The 23,161-nt window shown below is 37.7% G+C and overlaps 1 protein-coding gene across 1 annotated transcript in view; it reads right to left on the bottom strand.

Annotated features, from left to right (window-relative positions):
* COL4A1 (collagen type IV alpha 1 chain) overlaps positions 1 to 23,161 on the bottom strand; it is a 129,982-nt gene that overhangs the window by 35,793 nt on the left and 71,028 nt on the right. The window contains exons 3-24 of the mRNA XM_065628273.1: positions 19,800 to 19,889; positions 19,665 to 19,709; positions 18,054 to 18,098; positions 17,886 to 17,948; positions 17,732 to 17,785; positions 17,561 to 17,587; positions 16,158 to 16,241; positions 15,983 to 16,045; positions 14,939 to 14,974; positions 14,322 to 14,363; positions 12,612 to 12,701; positions 11,975 to 12,010; positions 11,767 to 11,826; positions 9,567 to 9,611; positions 9,291 to 9,344; positions 8,772 to 8,813; positions 7,951 to 8,035; positions 7,228 to 7,263; positions 5,476 to 5,640; positions 3,596 to 3,691; positions 2,404 to 2,487; positions 1,585 to 1,655 (exon numbers count right to left, since the gene is read on the bottom strand). Of these exons, the coding sequence (XP_065484345.1) occupies positions 1,585 to 1,655; positions 2,404 to 2,487; positions 3,596 to 3,691; positions 5,476 to 5,640; positions 7,228 to 7,263; positions 7,951 to 8,035; positions 8,772 to 8,813; positions 9,291 to 9,344; positions 9,567 to 9,611; positions 11,767 to 11,826; positions 11,975 to 12,010; positions 12,612 to 12,701; positions 14,322 to 14,363; positions 14,939 to 14,974; positions 15,983 to 16,045; positions 16,158 to 16,241; positions 17,561 to 17,587; positions 17,732 to 17,785; positions 17,886 to 17,948; positions 18,054 to 18,098; positions 19,665 to 19,709; positions 19,800 to 19,889 (1,413 nt within the window). The remainder of the gene's footprint in view (positions 1 to 1,584; positions 1,656 to 2,403; positions 2,488 to 3,595; positions 3,692 to 5,475; positions 5,641 to 7,227; positions 7,264 to 7,950; positions 8,036 to 8,771; positions 8,814 to 9,290; positions 9,345 to 9,566; positions 9,612 to 11,766; positions 11,827 to 11,974; positions 12,011 to 12,611; positions 12,702 to 14,321; positions 14,364 to 14,938; positions 14,975 to 15,982; positions 16,046 to 16,157; positions 16,242 to 17,560; positions 17,588 to 17,731; positions 17,786 to 17,885; positions 17,949 to 18,053; positions 18,099 to 19,664; positions 19,710 to 19,799; positions 19,890 to 23,161) is intronic.

Below are 23,161 nucleotides of genomic sequence, written 5' to 3'. Positions count from 1 at the left end.
TTCTTATGGCTGGTGTGTGCCCTCTGCATAAACCTGAACCAGAAAATGGCAAAAGGGAATCTTTTCATTAGCTTTGGTGGGCCCTGGGTCAGACTGGGATGCTCTGGCATGGCTCTCAGCAATGTGAGCTTGCCTCTATGTAGTTTTTCCAAGCTAAACTATATGCCAGATCACCACCTGGCTGAACTTGGTGGAGCAAAACAAGCTTAAAAGCGTTCAGAATAGCAGCCAGTCCTTGTCTGATGAAAGACATGAACAGAACTTCAGAGGCGATAAAAGGAAAATATATAGGTGTGGCAAAACACCTGCTGAGAACAAATGCCAGGCATGAAAAAAGCTTAAACATGAGACATCTTTTATTTTTCTCCACTGTTTCTTTCATGGATCCCATTGATATTATAGTATTACTCAGGGTCTAAATTTACTATCTTATTTTTCATGGTGGAAATAGAGAACGGACTACATCCCAGCTAACTTTCATTGGCTAAATTCAGGCATCTAGGCTTTATTTATACTCAGGGGAGAGAAATAGATTCCTTGAGTAAGGAATCCATACAGGTAGGTTGGTTTAAATTCCGAAGGTTCCACTCTTTCACTGCTGGTGATAGAGTGAGCTTGCCTAACTCCAATGTGTGTTAGAGCTGGTGCACATGGATGTCACTGAGAAGTTATATTGCCAAAAGTGATCAGCTGGAAGCAGAAAACAGCTTGGGGATAAAAAAGTCTGGGAAGACTCTGATGAACTCAGTCTGCTTACATTAGGAATAGTGTCAAAATCCATGTTATACTACAGGAGCATGTATGCTAAGGTAGGTCTTGACAACATACCACAGTGTACATAGGGACATTCAAGTGAACTCTGCCAAGATCAAATGCAGTTGTGCTAGTACAGTGGGCATCTAGGAGTAATTTGTGTTACAGTTTACATAAGTGTTATACTTATGGCTGTTCTGCTTCCGATATCTGGCCTTACTCACTGAGAGTCATGTTGTGCTGCATCAATATAATACACAAGTGATCATATTATCAGAACACTATCCATTTTCACAGCCTTCCTTTATTTCTTCAAAACTACTAAGCTTTCCTGCTAACTAATTATGTTTTATAGAACATCCTGCACACATTTCCCAAAATTCAGATGAACTGCAGAAGTATACTGCATGCCAACACGTTAGATTGCTTACACTACACTAGATGGCACTATCTCTCTCTCAATACATATGTACACAACAGCAAAGAGTTATTGAAATGATTCACAAGGTCAGGGCAGATCTGCATCTGTTTCCTGCAAAATCCTACTTTTTACCCAGCTCCACTGCTCAGCTTGCTCAGCCAGAAGCGTGTGTCCTGCTGAGCACGTGGTGGGCAAACACAGAAATACAGCCCATTTCTGACAGCTCTTTTTCCCTCTCATAGCTCAACCACACTGCTTCCTCGTTTATTTTGCTACGTATAGTTTCTGAATTTTAAATCACTGTGCTGGTCTGTTTTTAAACAGAACTATTACACAACCACACTGATGGTTACATAGTTTTTGATCGCATGGCTCACAGGACACATAGCATTTGGCAAGGCATTACTTACAGGTACCCCTGGAAGGCCATCAAGTCCAGGTAAGCCTCTGTCACCCTTGAAACCCGATTGTCCTGGGAAACCTTGTCAGAGAGACAAAAATACAATTCTATGTATTACATGCTTTTGAAAATAGCTCATTGTATGTGAATCCTTTGTGATTCTTCTCAAAGTGTCTCATTCCACCCCCAGTTATATCAACAAAACGCTGTTAAAGCCAGTGAAGTTGTCTGGATTCGTGTGCTCATGTGCTCTATGTGTCTGCATTCATCAGCTCAGAAGCTGATGATCCATTTGACTTAGGAATGAATTCACCTTACTATTTAGACCTCTCATATAACGACTACAGTCCTGAAACTAACTAAACTGTATTAATTTTTCTTAACGACCACTAAAACAAACATTAGGCATAATATCATAATATCACTGTTTGTACGTGGCACTTTTCTCATGTGGTACCAGAAAAACAGTAACTTTTTTTGCCCACAGAATTGATGGTAGGATTGGGAACGTGTGTATGAGCACTGCCAAGCCCAGGCACATAGGGCAAATGCTTCCCACGTTATTTTTCACTTTCACAACTTTCTGTTAAAAAATTTGGGGCACAGTTTCCAAAGACCCTCCAATGTGGCAAATTTCTGCTTCCTTGGTAATTCCTGTCGATTGCATCAAAAGTTTGGAAACAGGCCAAAAATAAGAACATTTCATCCTCCTTTCATTAGTTACACAAACAATTTGATTAGTGAGACAAAAAGTAATTAATTTTATCATATATGTTGCATTATTATTTTATCCTATGTAGTTAATTCTCAGGTAGTTAACAAGGTTTACCTGCTGGACCTGGTGGCCCTTGTGGTCCTGGAAGTCCAGGAGGTCCTACTTTATCACATAAGGCACAAGATTCACCTTTGTCACCTGGGGAAAAAAAAAAAAAAAAAAAAAAGAAAATATTTAAGACAACTGCAAGCAGGTGGATTCAGGGGGAAATGTCAATTTAATACACCTCATGTTGAAAGAATAAAAATAAATGTGCTACTTCTAATTACAGGCTTCAACAAGAATTCATCAGCAAACTGATAATCGAAATTCTTTAAAATTTTTAAAGGAATGGCATGAAAATCAACTTAAGTCTTATCCTAACAGAACAGTTAAAAGGGACCAGGCTGAAGAGAATCAAATAGTAAAGAAATTCAGACTGGGTATAGAAGAAATAAAAAGAAGAAAGCAGAAAAAGGAGAACCTCTGCAGTCACTGCAATTGTGCAGTCTTAGAAAAGCAGTGAGCAGAATGAGATTAGGAAGCATCAACCATCGTGTAAATGAGTGCAGCTCATTTTTCATATATCCATTTAGTCAATGCTGCTAAAACACATGGTTGACAATCCTATTTATAGGTGCTACAATTTTAGCTTCAATTATACTCATGGCAATGATTCATAAACCATTTCCATTCCCAGCTCATCTGCCCCTCTCTAATTCTTCATCTCAGAATTCACATTTTAAAATTGCCACGAACAGTTCAATTACACTTAATGGGGCTACACTCAACCCTTTCTTTCTTTCCTTCTTTCCTTCTTCCTTTCCTCCTTTTCCTCCTTCCTCTCCCCCTTTTCCTCCTTCCTTTCCCCCTTTTCCTCCTTCCTTTCTTCCTTTCCCCCTTTTCCTCCTTCCTTTCTTCCTTCCTTCCTTCCTCTCTTTCTTCCTTTCTTTCTTCCTTCCTCTCTCCTTTCCTCCCTCCCTTCCTTCCCTCCTTCCCAGATCCTCTTTCAACCTTGCGCCACCCGTTATCACTTTCCAGCAACATGTAGGCTAAGTGAAACATAAATGAAGTTTGTGTCACACAACTCCATACACCATTTCTTTCTTTTACTCACCAGAGGCTCAAGAAACATCTTCAATGTCCATTTGTTTAACTAACTTCAACTGCACTTTCTCTGGATTCAGCCTAACTTGCTCAGCCTCTTTACATAGCCAGGCTCCAGGGTACAGAGCATTAGAAAGCAATAACTTCAAAATAGTATTACCTTTCTCTCCCATCTCTCCTGGAAATCCATCTCTTCCTGGAAGTCCAGGAGTACCTGGTGCACCAGGTTCTCCCTGCTGGCATTGATCGATTCCGTCTGCAACAGAAATGCAATAAAGAATATTGTTTGACAAGTGCAAGTTTCCATTATAGGGCTGCCTTTATGAATGTCCCAGCTGAATTTATCTACGAAGAGTGATAAGTCAGGATAGCATTTACCTTTTCCATTTGATTTCCTTTGAAAAATTTAACTGGGATTCTGTATTCTGATTCCATATATACTGCTTGAGAAACCCCAAGAATTACAGAGAAAAGATGGGCTCTGCCATAATAAGGTTACAAACAACTTTCACACAAAATCTATTTTTATTGTAAGTTTTGGCTAAGAAAAGTGCTGTGGGTGAAAAACTGCTGGTTTGACTCTGAAGAGAATGGCAAATACTGATGTTCTGAAGAAATTCATTAAGTAGAGTTTTTTGTACCCTGACTTTTGTTTCCAATGTTTTATGAAACTTTCTAGGTTAAGAGCAGCTTGCTAACATCCATTTAACTTCACACTGATCAAGCTTCCTGAAAACAAGAAGGAACATTAGGAACTGAAATAGGTACAGAATGAGAACGCTTAGCAGACTTGATAAGAGAATACAAATTGTGCTTGTTCTGTTTGATGACACGGCATAGGTTCTGACCCAATACAATAAGACATCATTTTGGCCGACGCCAGTAGTCAAAATGTTAATGTGAAGTTTGGCAAACAACAGCTAACTGAAAACAAATTGTTTCCCATTACGCATTTGAAGAGAGCTGAAGAAGTGTCTGGGGAAGGGGCAGAATTAAGCAACGACAGAAAACATGCATGAAAACTAGAATTGTTCTCATTTTTAGGGCAAGGTAAGATTTAGCTATATAATTCCATACTCTAGGTGCTGGATTCTGTACTGCTTCGTTGGCAACCACAGCAACAACTAGGCATCTTCAATTTTTTTTGAACAAAGTATTTTTAGTTTAGCAATTCCATAGAGAATAATGTTCCTTTCAATAGTCTGAGACTACCTAAACTGCCGTAATAGGGATATTATTCCTTTGTTGAAATTACAATTTAACTCACAGTATCAGTATCACCCACAGCAAAAGTTTTCCTTCAATAAAAGATTTAAAGCGTCAGTTGTAAGGAGCTATGAAGCATGGACCACTTTCATATGTACTTTTTTCATTGCTTCATTGTAGAGCAGAATCAAAATATTTTTCTTTTTAAAAAAGCTTTAACAGAAACTAATTATATATAGCTGTATAATGTTGTTGTCATTACTACTAATATTATTATGTACTTGTCACATCATTACTAGCTTTCCTTTTACCTCTATAAAGCATGTGTTGAGCCCATGCTCCTCTAAGATAATTTCATGTTACAATAAAAACTTCTGGCAGACTAGTATCTCAGTCTGCAGTTCTTGCACCTGTTCAATCTGTTACACAGATCAGTACTGCAGACTTGTAAATTGTGATATTGAACAGCTATCTTTTAGCTAAGAACAATATTAGTATCTGGGGTTTTTTTAATTGAAAAACTACAAATATCTCTAGGTGGGCACATTAGGACACAGAGGAAATCAATATGTATTAAGGTCAATTATTTGGTTATATTGTAACAGTCCACAATGAACTTTTGAAGGAATTTTTAAAACATTCATTTAGCAAAGAATCCTTGTCCCAGGAAGGAAATAAGCAGTTTGCTGCATCACGGAACAGCTTTTTTCGGTCCATTAACAACTCAGATGCATTCTGAGTACAGGTTTTATAATCTCATCTCTTTTTCTTTAGGTGCATGCAATGTGCATTATTGAGTCTTCATTGTGAAAAGCAGCCACGTGCTTCACCTACCTGTTACGCCTGGAGGACCTGGTGGGCCAGGCAACCCTGGCGGACCTGGGAAACCGTCTCTTCCAGGGGGTCCGGGTAAAGGGAATCCCGGAGAACCCTTTTCACCTTTTTCACCTCTCTCTCCAGGGACACCAGGTGATCCTACCCTGTCTGGAAGTGGTCGACCTTTGGACAGAGTAAAACGTACATGAAAAAAGTGACAGGTGAAAAGACAGTCACATTATCAACACAATAGCTTCCATCAGGTTTCAGAGAGAAATGAAGAAATGTCAGTGCAAAATAAAAGAGGGACTGTATTTTTAATTTGGTGATCTATACAAAATCAAGATTATGTACTCACTACACCTCAGAGTAATTAATTTCTCTTAGGTCTCTAGACAAACACACTCATTCTGTACTAAGCGCCTTTCTGAGATTTAGTTGAATCAACTTTTGCTGGGTCGTAAATAGTAGCGACACAGGAGGTAATTTGGCAATCTCACTTTGCAACTGTTACACACTTCCTTATCTCATAATAAACCAAATCTTAAACACACTTACAAAGTGACAGCTAAGAACTTCAGTAAATAAGTATTCAACAATGCTAGCAGATTTCAGGAATGCTAAAACCAAAACTGTAGGAATAATAAGCAAACAACAGCCAATAAAGAGAAGCAGTTAAACAGCTAGAAAAAAAATACTTAACATTTCCTTTTAGCTATTTGTACAGTCACACAGGTCTTCATACTTTAATGAGATATTTCAGTTCACAACTAATCACCAGACTTTATCTCTAAACCATTTTGAGCCTTCTGTAACACTGAAGGAAGATATCAAAGTCACACAAATCTCAGTTTCTGTAGGGTAATAACAGACTATGGGCTACCATTCTTCTTGTCTTGTCACACAGAATTCTTTAGGCACTATTACAGCCTGCGGTATACAGTATCTCCTCCCTTAACTGTGAAAAATTTCCTGGAAACTATCTGTCCCTGGCTCACATTGATTTCATATTTAGCTCACTGTCAAGGTAGAAAATGTGAATAAAGGAGGTACTAGTAGCATCACTGCAGGATGTGATAGAGCCAGGTTCCCACCGATTATTTGCTTAATTTTTAAAAAGTGAATATCACGGTTTAGTTCAAACATATGTACATAATACATATATACATAATAGTAGTGTTGTCATGGATGTGAAGATGTTAAAACTATGAAAAAGGCGACATTTGCAGGCAAAAGAAATAACTTTTATGAGATGATGTGACAGTCAGAAAGAAGCAGGAAGCCTTCAGGAATGACTTCAGTGTAATAAATGTTATTATTTCTCCCTACAAAACTTGTTTTGTTATATTTATGCAAACACGTATAGAGCTGAAGTGAGAGCAAAACGAATTATCTGCATATGCGTATACATAAGTAGGTACATATGCACATACCCACACACACATTCACATTTTACAACTCTTGTTGCCCAGTGGAGCCATACTGTCTATCTCCTCTACCTCTGAGGACCTCTGTGCACTACTTCTTCAACTTAAAAGAAAGTTATCGGGGCTCTACACAAAGAGCAAGGCTGGATCACATCAGAGACATGAGAAAAGCAACCTACAGGAAGGGTCTAAGGGATGCTCAGACCCCCGAAGAAGCCACTTCCTGGGTGTTCTGTAAGTCAGGCAGTAACTGGCAGCAGCTAAGGAGAACATCTCTCAGGAATCTTCACCCAAGAAGAACACAGGGAACACATGAACAAAATCAGTGGCCATAAATTCATACCTGGAGGTCCTGGGATTCCTTGTATTCCAGGGAAACCTTCAGAAAGAGAGGTTTTCGGTTAGGCAATGAAGTCAGCAATGTCAACATCAGTGAACTTCTAGCACATTCTATTGAAGTACACATTACAAACTAGCAGGTGGTGAATCAAAGGTTGTTAGATAATCTACAGATATCTGCAAACAATACATTTAGGGAAAAGGCCCTGCTCTGTGCCATCATCTCCACTGAACTTTCCTCAGTAGGGTAAGGTCTGTAAAGGACAAAAGGGGAAAGGGAATGCTTGATTTTCCCTGTTTACTGAAGAATGTTGTAAATTACACAGGACAATTTTCAGGTTAAAATTTAGCTACTGACTTTTTTAAAGGAGTCTCAAGATTCTCTGAATTGTTATCCTCTTTATGCTCATGTTGATTTCCATCTTTCTTAAATAATCTTAAATAATCTCAAATAATCTTAAATAATCTCACTGGATTATTTAACTGCCATCAAAATAGATCCCAGTTTATTCTTTTCCAATCTATAACTGGAAGACAGTCTTATTTATGAGAAGAAGCATGCAACAAACTGCAATAAAATGTAATAATCTGAAAGCAATTAAATAAATAACTGGAACATTTCACTGTCATATAGAGTTCCCAAGCTTATGGGCAGAGCAATTTAAATTTTCTTTAATAAGAAAACTAAAAGCATAACTCAGTGAAAAAGACAAGGCAAAATACATACCTTTTTCACCTTTTTGACCTTTCAGTCCAGGCAAACCTGAAGCTCCAGGCTCTCCTTTTTCTCCTACTGGTCCAGAATCTATAACCTGAATCACGGGACAAAGACTAGGACACTAGACACATATGACTGTGCCCTCATTTGTATCTCCCTCATCTTGACCTGATGGTACAGAGGCCATTTTGGTTTCTGATAAGAATTTTGAGCACTTTTGGTTATATTTGCAATTTCAGCGATATGTAACAACAGCTGCGAGAGGGTTGTAGCTGCTGAGGAATTATCAGAGAAAATAAATATTTCCTATTCTGCTAAAATTCCTTCATATCAGTAGTAGGATTAAATGGAGAGCTTTATAGGACCTTTCTGAAAAAGAATGATGCCAAGAAACCTCAGCGCAGTCTAAGCACTGACCCATTAGGTTGGTATTACCTTTAATTTTAAAATATTCTGTTCTGGCAATTTCTGACTAATCCCATTTTTTATTTGAGTTGTTAAAAAAAATATTGATTGCAAAGCTGTCAGACTTATTCTTTTGAACTCTCTTTTTGATACTTGTATTGATTAACAATGCCTACCATTTTCCTAGTCCAAAATATTTGAAATTCATATTCTTTGAGAGCTCCTTTCCCAAATTTCAAACATACTTGAAAGAACTGTATCCAATTTTTGTTTCCATTAAGAAAAAATGACAACGTGACTGATTAGAATGAGATCAGAACATGCATAGTCCCTTTTTTTTTTCCGCATTGTTTGAGCACTTTGACTTTCACGAAACTTATATTTTTATTTAAGTTTAAAATAAAACAATAATTTATTTTACTTACTCTTCCTGGGGGTCCTGGAAAACCTCGTTCACCTTTGTCACCCTAATCAAAACAAAATTTACATTTTAAATCCAGAACGGATTTTCTTTCCCACAAAACAGGAATTCCTTAGCAAATGAACACTTTCTTACAGATTCATACAACGTCCAAATGATAAGTACCTGGACCATTATAATAAGCAGTAAGTAGTTAGTTTGCAGTCCTGTACTGCTTTACACTATGTAAAGAGAAACTGGGTTTTTTCAGGAAAGTATATTTGTACATATGCTGGCTGGGCAAAGAGCTTGTGAAAATAAAGCCTGTATTTATCAATTCATGTAAGAGATCTAAACCAGGGATACCAGCTACCTTAATTTCGACTTTTCCTAGTCTCTCAGTGATGACTTTACAACTTAGTTAACATTCACTTAACATTGCTTTATGTGCATTCATTGCTTTAACGCCCATCTATGAACATGCCCACACAAGCTCGTAACTCCTCATTCTGTGTGATGGGAAGCAAAGGCTGCGACCACTCACCTTCGCACCAGGTTCCCCGGGTCGTCCTGGAATCCCAAACCCACCAGGCAAACCCTGTGTGTAGAAGACAGCAAAATCAGAAAAGACAAATACATTTGCATCTTAGCTCTGGCAGCCGCGAAGTTTCATATTTTCAAACCAGTCCCTAATTCACCAAAAGCAGCAACTTTACGTAAACAATTCAGAAGGTTAGAAAACTTCAACCATGTATAATACACAGACACTTATTCGTTTTGAATGTAAGAAACAGTACTGGAAAATCAGTAAAATACATACGGCTTCTCCTTTTGGTCCTGGGTCACCATCTTTTCCAGGCTTTCCCTGTAAAACACCAAGTTCCACTCTGCTTAAACAGACAGTCACATACATGTGATTTCTAAATATGGTGGGTTAAACACTAGAAAACAACAATCACTGTTGTAATGCGTTAACCAAAGTGTGCAAACAGGGGAACAAACACAGCTAACAAGGGAACAAAGCAGGCAAACTGTGGCTGCCTAGTGCTTATGTTACTTAACAATTTACAAGCTCCAGAATTAAATAAAATCCTGTAAATATCTTCCCAGATCCAGGAATAACATACGGATTTCCCAGTCAAGGAGGTTTCAAGAAAAAAATATATCAACAGCACAGGAAACTGGAACCGGACCAAGAAACTTTTCCCTTCATAGCAATCCTTTTCTGTATATTCTTCAGCCCTACAAAACCTTTACTCATAGACATTCGGTGGCTCGGTTTCAGTAGAAGGCTTGGAGAGTGGCCCCAGATCAGATCACATGGTAATCTAGTGGTAAAAACCAATTGAAAGCTATAATTTCAAATCACAGGGTGGATGATAACCTAGAATCCAAGACTCCCAACTCCAGAGCAAAATGATTCACTATTAGACCACTGCGTTAACCTGCCAAGGGGAGTAGATTCCCTTGAGGTAATCAACAGGTATGCGATAATTGACTTAGATGGACTAACCTACTTTTCAGCATTCCCTTCTTCCTCCTACAGACTATGAAGGGACTGGCACCAAGGCTTGTAGCCTAATCTACTGGAGGTTGGCTTTTAGTTGGTGTCACGGTCCTCAGATTGTATGCATATCATAATCAATATAAATACATCTCATAAGCCCAAGAAAATGTATATGTTTAATACACAAAGTAACAGTGCATGCAATTCAGTCTAAAAAATAATCCCATCAGTTTTAGGTAAAAAAAATTCTAAAACAATGCAATTGAAGGATAAAAATGATACAACCGACGTGAACAGGCTACCACCACTGAAGTGTGCAGCTATGGTATCTTATAAAGAAGGGTTATGAGTAATTTTTAATGATTAATTAAACATATGACCTGTAAAGTCAGGAGAGTCTTCAGATGTACACTGTGATTGGAATTAATCATTTGGTTTCATTCCATGAAACCAGAATATCAGCTCTTAACATCTGTTCCTCTTTCAAGCCTTATATTAATTTCAGAAGTAGCTATCATTTCCTTGAACAACAACAATTATATATAAAATATCTTAGCAACTTCATTCAGAGAACTCTTCAGAAACTGGAAGCTACACTTTTGAACAATTCGAAGATGCTCTGTTTTCCTCAACAAGTTCTAGGCCAACATTTCCCCATCCTTCCAGCTTTCAAGTACTCATTTAGTGTAAGAGTAAAAATACATGCATGATAGCAAGGATAAACACATCACATATCTTTACTGAAAGGATGACAGAACATTTGACCTTGAAGTATATTAGAGATGAAGATTTTATCTTGTCCAGATTGAAGTAGAATTCAATGCCTGTAGATGTGCTGGGTCTTTTTCCAAGAGCTCATGAAGACCCACAATTTGAGAAACAATGCTTTAGACACATTTTCATGTAGAAAACATATGGTTTTGCCACCAGCTCAGCTATGAAATGTATAGCATGACGTGTACAGAAGCTGTATGTATCAGACTAGGCACATGTAACAGATCTTGTGGCCTCAAGCAGCTACAGTCAGGATAGAAACCAGCAAGCAAATATATCTCAGTCATCTAATTTTTTTCCTCCATTCCTCTTCTTTGTAACAAAAGGTACCTTTAGGCTAAGCAGGCTTATTTTGTAGATTGCACATAGGAGTATTTGAAATAAATTCAACTCATTCCATTTAGCTGAAGTCACCCCTACAGAGTGATTTGTTTTGCTCTGCTTTTCCTTCTGTTCTGGAATGACTTAATCTTGCTCCAGTTGTGATCAATGCGAGTCTTGCTTTTGCCTTCAGCACTGAAAGCTACTCTTAGGTGTCTTTAGTTGTCTGAAAGCACGTTACATACTAACAGTACTGTATGTTATTACTACCTTGACTTATACACCTGTCCTACAGCAAAACTTGCTTTTTTGAAATACACCAAATTTGCTATTTTGCTAATGATTACTAAGTTTAATTAGCTTGTGGAAACAATGAAATTACTGTAATTATGGCATTGATAAAGTTGAGCATACTTACACGTGGACCAGGCTTCCCAGGTTCACCCTTTTCTCCTTTGAAACCAGAACCTGGAAATCCCTAGAAAATAAGTATACACCAGATTAATAATACTGCCAAAATCTAAAGTAAATTCATATTTATCAAATAGCTATAAAGATATTCAGAGCCATTATTATATTATTCACAATTTTTATAGTAATTGAAAAAAAATCTACACAATACTCACTGGGGTTCCCTGTTCACCCTTTTCACCTGGATCACCCTAAAGAAATTATTAAAAAAATGTAGGTTAGTAAGCAAAATCTTAACTGTTATTCATTTAGGTTGTAAAACATTTAATTCTTCACGTCAGAAGAACATTTAAACCTGTCTCCATTTCAAGAACTATGCCTAACAGTATGATGTGCAAGAAATTAGACAAACAGAAAATGTGAATCCATTAAGCTAGCTTATTATATTAGCATATATTGCTTAGAGTGCTTCATTCAATAATTGAAAAAATTCATTAGCCCTCAGATTCCATGAATGTGATTCTGTACATGAAAAGTCCAGTATAAGATACTGAATTCAAATTTTTAGAATATTTGGTGTTTATAGGGCCATGCTTATCAATCCTCCTTCCTCAGAAAGTCCTCTGCTGTATGCATTACTTATTTATGTAATTACTCATGCATTTATCATATATTTTTCAGAGAAACTTCTAGAGAGACAATCAAAATTCATTCATGAAGTAAAATGGAAAAATTTTTGAAAAACTGTTTGTAGGGGACTTAATATTTTCTTTTTCCTGTTTTGCTTTTGTTTGCTAATTCCTATTGATCATATTTTAATGAAGGTACAAGATTAATCATTTAGGGTCTTACCTTTTCTCCCTTTATGATTTCACTCCCTTTTTCTTTCATATGTGGTGCTGGTCCTGGTGGGCCTGGTGGGCCCCTTACTCCTTGTTCTCCCTGTCAACACCAAATCCAGGATAGCTCATTTAAAATAGTACTGACACCGAGAACAAACATTACTAAGACAAATAACATTAATGAGAACTGCCATTCACTTTTGAAAATATAGCTAAAAGCTTTTTTTTTAATTCATACTTCAGCAAAATCAGTCAGAGAAAGGGTTACATCCACAGTTATAGAAGACACAACAGTATAATGAGTGACAGAGACTGCCCTGAAGAAAAATCTCTGAATCTCCTGTTAGGGTGAAGACTGATTAACACTGAATATCAGGAACATATCCAGTTAATTATTGTAATAGTACAAAAGTTCTTTGGTGTCTCCTTTAGGAGGAAGGAGATAAGGAGGAAAGAGGTCAGGTGTAGAAAGTCAATGCCTAAAGGAAAATGTTAGTCAAAGCTTATAGTGTTCCATCAGCTTTACAACTATCCGCAAAGGTCAACTTCAAGACGATAACTGTGGATGACACTTTTTTGGTATGTTTGTGTCCACCCATAGCATGGTCAGAAACTCATCTCCTTACATGATGCAAAAGCACTATCTTTTACAGTAAAACACCTCCAAAAATGCTCGATACATTTCTGTTAAGCATATAAGCATATAAGTAATGCATAGCAATATCATTTATTTTTTGCTGAAGACAAACCTGAGGAGTTCAGGAAATCTCCATATACTTCTATGGTCACCATTTTTCAAGAAATTTTATGATAACAAGTTAATCTCAACTATGTGTCATGTCGCAAAAAATTCCATCCATTACGAATAGTGTGGTTCAAAATAGATAAATAAGGTGGTGGATAAAAACAAAACAAAACAAAAACAAAGCAAAACACCAAACCTAAGTAACATAATTTACTTATACTCCAAAAGGCCTTTGCCAATGACACGAGAAACTTCTGGAGAAGGGCTCAGACCTATTATCAATTTACTGAACAACCTATGACTGCATGCATTTCTGGGCTCCTGAAAACGCAACTTAAGACACTCTCAGCGGGAGACGTAACGCATTAAACATAACACGTTTTACCTCCCATTTGATGCTGCTTGAGAGAATAAATGGAAACCTGGAGCAGACCTTTTGGCTTAGTTTTATTCAAAAGTAAACCAGTCTGTGTGCTCTGAAAATGGCTCCCAGTTGAGCTAAAACACAGTAGAAGCAGACAACTGAAAGATCTGTTTCAAAAGTATACACTACCAATCCAAACTAAGGCAGAGAGGCCCTCAAGAGTCCTGCCACAGTTAATTCTGATAATTCTGGACAGTAAATTAAATCTCATCCCTCTGAGCTAAATCAATTTCAAATAAATCTCATTATGAGTCCTAATACACAGAGTAAATTGTTTCTGCAAAGTAAAGAAGTTGATAGTAGTCACAGCTGAAAAATAGGATAATAACCTAAATAAATGTCAAGTATAACATCATCAATAACAAAGTCTGTAACAGTTCATGACTTTTGTTCCTTTAGGCAAAAAGTTACAGATTTACTCAGGTCTTCCAAAAGTCATGTCATTGTGCTGATTTTCTCCATAGATTCATTCCTACAGTTTATTTATCTAAAACAAAGTACCAAGAATATTTCTGACAATTGTTCTCTAGAAGTTTTCAAAAGAGACTCACCTTTTCACCTTTGGGACCCTGAAAGCCCAAGCCCATGTAGCCCTGAAAATATGAATTACAAACACTTAGCCAACCTTTATCAGCAGTGCATACATGCATACATACATACAAAGGTATTTTGTACACAGCAAAAGTTAAGAGGAAATATAAAAGACAAAATATGTCTTTTAAACGCATGTGTGAAACAAATAAGTAATTACAGCCTAACCTCCCTGGCGTTTTTTTAAGCCCTGCATCACAGCAATTTGTGAAAAAATAGAATGAAATTTGAGAGATAATTTTATTGTCAGCATGCTCTTTTCCACCATTTGACTGAAAATTTTGACATTTTTAGATGAGTTCAAATAATCATAGAATGGTGTAATTACTCCTGACTTGATTAAGTGAGATAACAGATATTAACAAATTTGGAAAAAAAAAAAAAAACAACAAAAAAACCCAAAAAAACACTAAAAAATGCATTAAAAATCTCTCTTTATGATGCCCATTAAGACATAAAACCAGATGCCAAAGTGTAAAAAACCCACTTCTTTAGGACCATTAGTTTCCAGATTTGGGGGAATTAGATATGCCAAATAAACAAATAGACTTAATCTTTATCATAGAAAGAGTCTTACCTTCTCGCCTGGGAGTCCTGGTGGCCCTGGGGGACCCTACAAGACAGTACATTTTACCATATATAGTATGTATATAGTACACTAGGTGGAATAATGCCTTATCCTGTAAGATAGCAATAATGAAAATCTTTCCATTAAGTCAAGATGTAAAGTCTTTTTCTGTTAATGTGCATAACTCACAACTTAGAACAAATAACAAAAACAAACAGAATCTGTCCAAGATATCTCATCAGACCTTGTTTTGCAATTAAACAACTAGACAAGAAAAGTCTATGGTACTGCACTGTAAAACAACTTTATTGCTGACATTTTTTTTTTTACAGTTTTGCATGCTAAATATTAGTCCTCACTTTTCCTTCATGAAGGTTGTTCTTTTTCACAGCAGCAAGTGCAAATGCTGACTAAACTACTACCATTTTCCTTTATAACACTTTCAGTTTTCTTCAGGAGGGTAAGAAATCTCACACAGCTCAATTTAATAGCCAGAAACACTGGGTGGACTTTTACCAGAAGGAAGTTACTGATCCCTGCTAGGGTCACCTGCATTCAGCACAGGAAGAGAAGATACTGGATATCTGTTAGACCTGTCAAAATCTCAAATAGCTGAAATGCCTTAAGCATTTGGCAGTCACCATAATAACAGATAGTTGATGTCCTGCTTTCCACAGTACTGCTTATTGTGGCTGCCCATGAGAATTACCTCAGCAAACATTTTGATTTAGATCTGTCTGATAGGTTTGTGGTTTATTTTCTATCAAGTGGGAGAAGAAGGAAAAAAAATGAATAATTATTAGAACCCCTTCCACACAAAAATACCCTCTAAACTTGCAAGAAGAGAAGATGACTGTAGGAGCAGCTGCTATTGCAAGCTCACGTTATCTAGTCATTCCTGACGTGGTAGAGTCCAGGAGGCTAAACATGAAACCTGGAACCACAGGTTATCTTTCCCAAATCCCAACAAACACTAGCTATGCAAACCTTGTATAACTTTCTTATAATAAAGCTCTGTAAGTAAAGTGCAAATCACCATGAGAGGAAACTTACTGGTTCTCCTGGAGGCCCTTGTGGCCCCATTGCTCCCTGAAATCCTGGAGTTCCAGGTGGACCCTATAAAAAATTAAAATGGCGTAATTAAGAAGGGATATTTATTTGGCAGTTTCATGATACTGATACAATTTTAATTGAAACTCACTGCTATTCAAACATAATTTAGACTTACAGGTAGTCCAGGTTGGCCAGGAAAGCCTTTATCACCTTTTAGCAAACTAGGAGGTAAAAGACCAATCACTTCACCTGGATCTCCCTATAATAAGAAAAGAAAAAGAATACTTGAACACCCATTCAGATACATTCAAAACCACTCCTATTGAGATGAAAGTTTGAGCTATGTGAAGTTCAGAATCATTTGGAAAGTTAACTTTAAAAAGCCACCTTCTTTTAATTCAGCTGAAACATAGCAAGAGATATTAAAAGTTAAGACCCTGATTTCCAAATGTCCTTTAAAGCCACCTGAAGAGATTCCAGTATCAAATCTTCCATCATATTCTGATTTTCTATCCTGTAATGGGCAATTAGAAAGATTTTTCCACCAAATCTATCACTATTACAGTGCCACCACACAACTGGAGCATCCGACCTAGCTGCTGAGAGAAGTGGTAACCTCACAGTCTCTTTTCCAGGCTGAGATTTTCAGTCTTGTATCTAATTTTGATATAACAGCCATTTATGGCTTCCTTTTCTTCAAAAAATGAATCCACTTTGTCTTACTTTAGAAAACTGTTCTGATAATTATCTACTTCTTTTTGTCTTTTTCTGATAGCAAAAGATCCCAAGTTTCCTGTGTTTTTGTACAAAGTTGCAATATTGCAAGCGATTTTATTTCTGGAGTTGTGCACCTATGCATACATGTACTATGCATTCAAGTACTTCAGTGTTTATAAACTAATTCAGTTGTTCCCACGTGAGAGAAAGAGAAAAGGGTATTTTACAGCTTCAAGTAGTCATTTCATTACAAATATGAGTTTACGTGTAGACATATTTAGCTTACAGTTCCAAATTATATCTGTTCATTTTAAAAAGCAAAAGCTCTCTGTTGATATTTAGTATTTCATTCTGCAGCTCACAAAACACACTCAGATACCTAGTAGGTTTGTTTAAATTTTTCTTTATGAGAACTGTTCAGTATGTGTTTGATGCTTCTCATATTGTGGGCATATGACCTTCTTCCACAAACATTATCTATTTGACGCTATTTAGATAAATGAAATGTCAATATGAAAACAAATGTTTGAACCATAAAATCTATCCAAATCTTTATGTGCAATCGAGTGGCCACCATACTACTTTTACATAATTAATGATACATTCTATTTTTTTCTGTTGTAATCCATGTAATACTTACACTTTTAAGACCTTCATGGAACAACACATGTTCCATTGTCGTTAACTGGATGTCACCCCACTGTCTTTATTTAGTGGGACTGAAGAACAGAGTACAAAGTGAAACATGGGGGTACAATCTTTCAGTCCTTAAGTAAAGACTGCTGGTCTTAGAGGGTGTAGAGCTCACCCTAATTCTTATTGTTAGAAGCAGGATATGAAAACACTTAGAGTAAAATGTACCTTCATTCCAGGAGGTCCTGGGGGTCCCTGTGGAAAAAGACGTATTCAAAGTTATTTTTCCTCAGTATTGTATATTTTACATTCTACACTCTGTATCACTTCATATAGTTGTATTTGCATTTCAAGAATTGGGGTTGAAACAAGTGAACCAAGCATAAAGAATCTACTTACTATGCTCCCAGTCAGTCCTGGTAAACCCGGGGGACCTACTGGACCTCTTTCACCCTGAGGGGAACAGACAAATTGATCTTGTTTAGGGAAGGTATGCTTGAGGGATGCTTTTCTTCAACACAGAGATGCTGTTGTGAATATATGTAAATGTCACCTTTGTGCCATTACATCCTGGAATGCCAGGTGGACCAGGAGGGCCATCTTGTCCAGGAATTCCCTACATGAAAAGAAATAAATTAGCAATATTAGCAATAATCCAGGTCAGTTGACACGATTAAAACTTTGATGTTCTTTGTAAAAAAACCATGTACTTCATACATACAGGAAGGCCTGGGTTTCCTGGGAAGCCTGATGCTCCTGGGGGGCCCTGCAATCAACAAAAACAAACTGAAATGACAAGCCCACAAAACAGCAATGATGAGGTGCAGCCTGAGTTGCGTCTCGAGTGGTGAGAGTTAAAAAACAAGCAACGGTTTCTTCTAAACTTTGACAAAATAACTCTAATCTTCAAAACCTCTCAAATATGGCACTTTAGTAATTGATAAGTTAAAGCAACTTTTTCTATTTCTTTAACTTTTTAAGCAGCAACAGGGATTTCCTTTAACAGGAACTGGACCAGAGTCTTACGTGTAGGCAAAAAGGAATGCAGAGGTGCTGTCTTCTCATAACCATCATTCCCAAAATGAGGATTATTGTAGGCACCTCTTTTTAGCAGAAGAGGATGTTAACACACTGTAAAGATGCTTCTCTGTCTTCTATACCCCACACCAGTGTATCAATTCATCCTTATTATTTAAAAAAAAAAAAAGAATGACTGGGTTGGGATAACTCTTTCTCCTTGAACAGCTTTTCAGTGTAATGAATCATGAGTTTGACTTTGCACATCATTTTCATCCTACCAGCCTATTTATTCATGCAGTATTTCCTAATACATGTATTATGAAGCAGAAAAGATGTATGGCAATCCTGTGCTCAGACAGTATATTTGCATCTTCCAAAACTTTATAATTGCTAAAATATAGTCTTCTTGCACCGTAGCACACAAATACATTTGCCAGGAGATGTCAATTTACATTAACACTCAGGATACCCCAGGGTATCATGAACGTCATAAACTGAAATAATGATTTCTTGATCTAGCAGAATACTCTCATTAATAGCTCAGAAACTGCAGTTGTTTCAGTAAATTCTATGTGCTGCAGCAACTGAGATGGTATTTTGAAAATCTGTGGACAAGAGGGTATAGCTGAAAATGTATGCGTCATTATTGGTCAAGTCATTTGAATCTTTCACCACTACATTGCGAAAAGTTAAAATGCTCAGAATGAACTTGGCACCTCACAAAACCTCAGAAGACATGGCCTTGGCTAATATAACGTGCTAAAGTAAGTGTTGTATAAGTGCCACATTAAACAGAAATGACAACAGAAAGGTTACAGGCATATTCAGAGCCTCTTCTAGCAAAGTCAAGAGATCTTTGTCCCTGGCTTTAACTTGGCTCTGCACCTTCTGCACATTTTTAACATGTATGTGCTCATGGGTGTGTCAGCTTCTCTGCTGGTGTGCTTCAAGAAGGTTAGATGGCAAACATAAAGGAGAATTTTGCATGAGGTAATAAGGGTGATTCATATTCAAGCTGGAAAAAAGCTTCTTGGTATGTCAGAAAGATATCAAAGCCATATGAAAACCAGTGCTGTTGATGCAGTGGTAAGTACTAGGTGAAAATGCAAACGAACAAAGGCACCAACTGCCCAATGCAGAAAGAACTTCAAAGGTAAAAGCTAGAATTTTGAAATTATTGTGCAGCACAAGGGGATGTTATTGATTAATTCAAATAAGAGACTAACCTCATCTTGCACTTGAAAGTAGCTACAGAGTTAAAGACACATAAACCCACAGACATCAGAATTGCAAAATGCAAGTTAGAACTCACTCTTGTTCCCTTTGTTCCTGGTAGTCCTGGTTCTCCAGTATCACCCTGCAGAGGAAAAGAGATAGCTTTGTTTTGGCTGGGGACAACAATTTAGTGAAATCTGAGTGTCTTAAATATTAAAGTTTAAGTTCTTACCTTAAGCCCTGGTGACCCAGGTGGACCTTCAGGTCCTTGCATTCCAGGAAACCCAATCACACCCTGTAGTCCCGGCAAGCCTCGTTCTCCCTGTGGAAGAAGAAAACTCATTAGCAACTAAACATCTGAAGCTGCTTCTTCAAGCAACCCACATATCTCCTGTTTCTGTGCTTAAGAAACCTGTTAGGTGGTAAGAAGCTACATGTGACAGCAAACACTTCATGTTGGTATTTGAGAGAAGGATTATTATAAATAAATAAATATTTCTGGTTCAATAATAACGTGGCAGAGGCTGAGTGTGGCATCATAGAAAAGAACTCTTTGAATGTCAATGAAACCTTTTTTTCTGTCTCCTTGGATAGCACTGTTGATAGCATGTTTATACCTCTGGTATCAGGAAGGCCACTTTCCCTCTAATAAGACCTATCGGCATTGCCATAGACATACCACTAATTCCTGCTAGAAAATCTAACACCCCAAATCAGCAATTAAATTCCTGAAAACTGCAAATATCACTGTTCAGTCACTACTGTATGAATGGCCAATACCACCCCTCTTCTTATATATCATTCACAACAGCAGATTTTGGAGACCAAGCTTGTCACATACACTTGAATTTCAGAGTGGTTCAGGGACAGCGTGCTTCAAGACATAGGGTCTTCCCAAGAAGCTAAACATACAGATTGTATGTGTCATCCTTTAGGTTCTTCTTTAATGTTGTATGGGACATCTCTGTTTTCTGTGCTGTCCCTCTCCCTACAACCCCAAATGCATTTAAATCAGATAAATGTAGAGGCAGAAAATTAATCCACGCCCTAGATCAATATTGCAGCAATTACACATGGAGTCCCAGTGGAACCAAGAGGAACACTGAATAAAGGCTGCAAAATCTACACATAGCAGAGAGGGGAAAAATTATGCACATCAAAGTCTGAAAACAGAAAATCAAGCAAACTAAAAGCCAAACATTCCATGTAGGTAGTAACCAGAGTTGTCCATTCAAGCTGTGGTGTGAAACAGAGAGAAACACTTCATACTGCCCCAAAAATGTGGGAATATTGGATGAATAAAATATTAGTGAGCAAGTGCAAAAAGGAAAAGGTATACAAGTTTGGACAGTGGCTCAAAAACATGGCGCCTGTTTTAGAAACTCAAAACACAGACCAATTTTCAAAGGATATCAACAAGAAAATAAAATCAACAAGTTCAAAACACACAAACGGAAGCTACACAAAGACTTAAGTATTTTCATCAAAACGGTGAGAGATGAGACTGCTATTTGTAATTAACAAACAAATTAGTATTTTGATTTTAGGAAGTTGATTAGCAAGAAACCTTTCTCCTGTTTGCTCAGGACAAAAATTCCCAGTAATATGCCAGTAACTTGCAGGGGTCAGCTGATGACTGAACACACAAGAGAAGAACATCTGGGTCTTGCAGAGCTCACTCTTCAAGTAAGTACAACAGGCATCTTGCAAAGAAAAGATTATGATACGAAGGCAGTGGAAACCGAGTGATGACACACAGACATGTTGCCCATTACAGTTTTGGAAGACAGGAAGAACTGGAAGATTTGTGGAGTTACTGGGTCGATGTGGGCTTTTAGCTCCTTGGCCAGGATTTTGTTAAGAAGAAGAAGAGACAAGAGAGGTGATTGACAGGTAAGAAGAGCAGAAGGAAGAAGGGGAGAAAACTATAAATGAGATGATAAGAGCATGAGAAAATCAAATCAAAATAATACTCGTTATTAAAATTTCCTGCCAGGAAAAATTCTCCTGCTTCTCCTCCTCTCTTTCTTCCCACGAAAATAATTTTTTCAATAAAAAGGTACTTTCTGAGGCAAACAGTCAGTTTTTCCTTGAAGTGCCCAAATGGTATGATCTGCCTTAGTTCTCTCCAGTATTTTTTGTCGCGGTTTGAGAATAAAGTTTGCTAGTAATCTGAGGTAGTGTGTAAGGCTGCAAAACAAAGCAAACAGCAGAACAGTTGAAGAAATATATTTCTAGGTCAGCTGCACGAGGTACAAAGTCCAAGTTCTAAAGTAACTAAAATTGTTTTGAAAAACATTTTAAGGAAGAATGTATCAGGATCCAAGCCTCTGAATAAAAGTTGAAGTAATTAAAAATCTGAAGGCTCTCTGAAATGTTAAACAGATTACTGAGGTTCTTAAACCCACACTTTGGCTGGTTAATTGGCATTGCAGGAACAAGTGTATTTCTGCAAAATCAGAAGTTGTGTCACTTTGGACCAAGATTTCACACTAAACCCTGGGCACTTGCTCTCATGACCTTCTGGGAGATGGACTAAGGACGAAGACACTCAAGTAAATAAAAGAGGGTTTTTCATTGCTGAAGGAAAGCACAACGTGCAAATGAGAAGAAAACAAGATTATTTTGACATCCAGGGAGAAATATGAGCCATATCTAACACAACTAATACCTTCTGCACTCAGGAGTTCTGTCCGTCTGAGGATTTCAACACACTTTGAACCACTGCACCCTGCAACAGAGAAAAATAGCCTTTCCTCCCTTCTTAAGGAAAGATAAAACTGAGGTTTACAGATCAGATTGTCACTTAGTCTAGGGCTCCCTTAAGACTTTTCTGGCACTGTAAAAGGGCCTTAACGTGCCTGTAAATCACTCTCTAAGGTAATGACCACTTCAGCTTGCCAAGGAGGTTAACTCAAGGCTTGAAACAAATAAAAACTTGGGCTTCCAAGGCAACTGCAGTCAATTCTCTCAAGGTTGTCCTCAACCTCCCAGGCTGCCCTGTCTGAGGGGTAAAACAAAGCTGCAGGAGCAGAGCTGAGACCATACCAAGTCATTTCAAGCTAAGATACATCCAGGTTTCCCTAGAAACATTTTATTTTACCAGTTCGAACTGTTAGGCTGACAAGAAAAATAATTGGCTATTCGTCCAGGACTTCTGGACACCCACTCAAGCTACTGCATGTCCCAAGGCCTGGAGAATAGAGCTCCTGAGTATGTGGAAGGCTCGTGCCATCCCAAATACTGCAGGCTCATGGTTTCTCATACTGGAACTGAACTCATCTTTTTGCGTGTGTTTTGCCAGAGGCAACTAAGGAAACATAAAGGTGATTGTGTGTGAGAGAGTTGCTAGATCCGTCTCTGCATGCAACCTGCCACCTTGGCCACATATTTTAACAGGGGAGCATGGACTTACTGTTTACACCTCTTCCCCTACTCTGCCTTCCCATTTGATTTTACTGCAAAGTAAGTTTGGGGTAAGTAGACCAAAGTAATTATTTGGTAAGTAGCCCAAACTTGTGCAGTCTCAGGCTACACAGTTAATGGGACCTTGTTCTTCCATGACATCCACAGAGACTCAAGAGAAGTTAGGGC

Source organism: Caloenas nicobarica, chromosome 1 (genome assembly GCF_036013445.1).
Source record: "Caloenas nicobarica isolate bCalNic1 chromosome 1, bCalNic1.hap1, whole genome shotgun sequence".
NCBI classification, from domain to species: Eukaryota; Metazoa; Chordata; class Aves; order Columbiformes; family Columbidae; genus Caloenas; species Caloenas nicobarica.
Note: the sequence above shows the minus strand (reverse complement) of the source record. Positions and strands in the feature narration are given on the sequence as shown.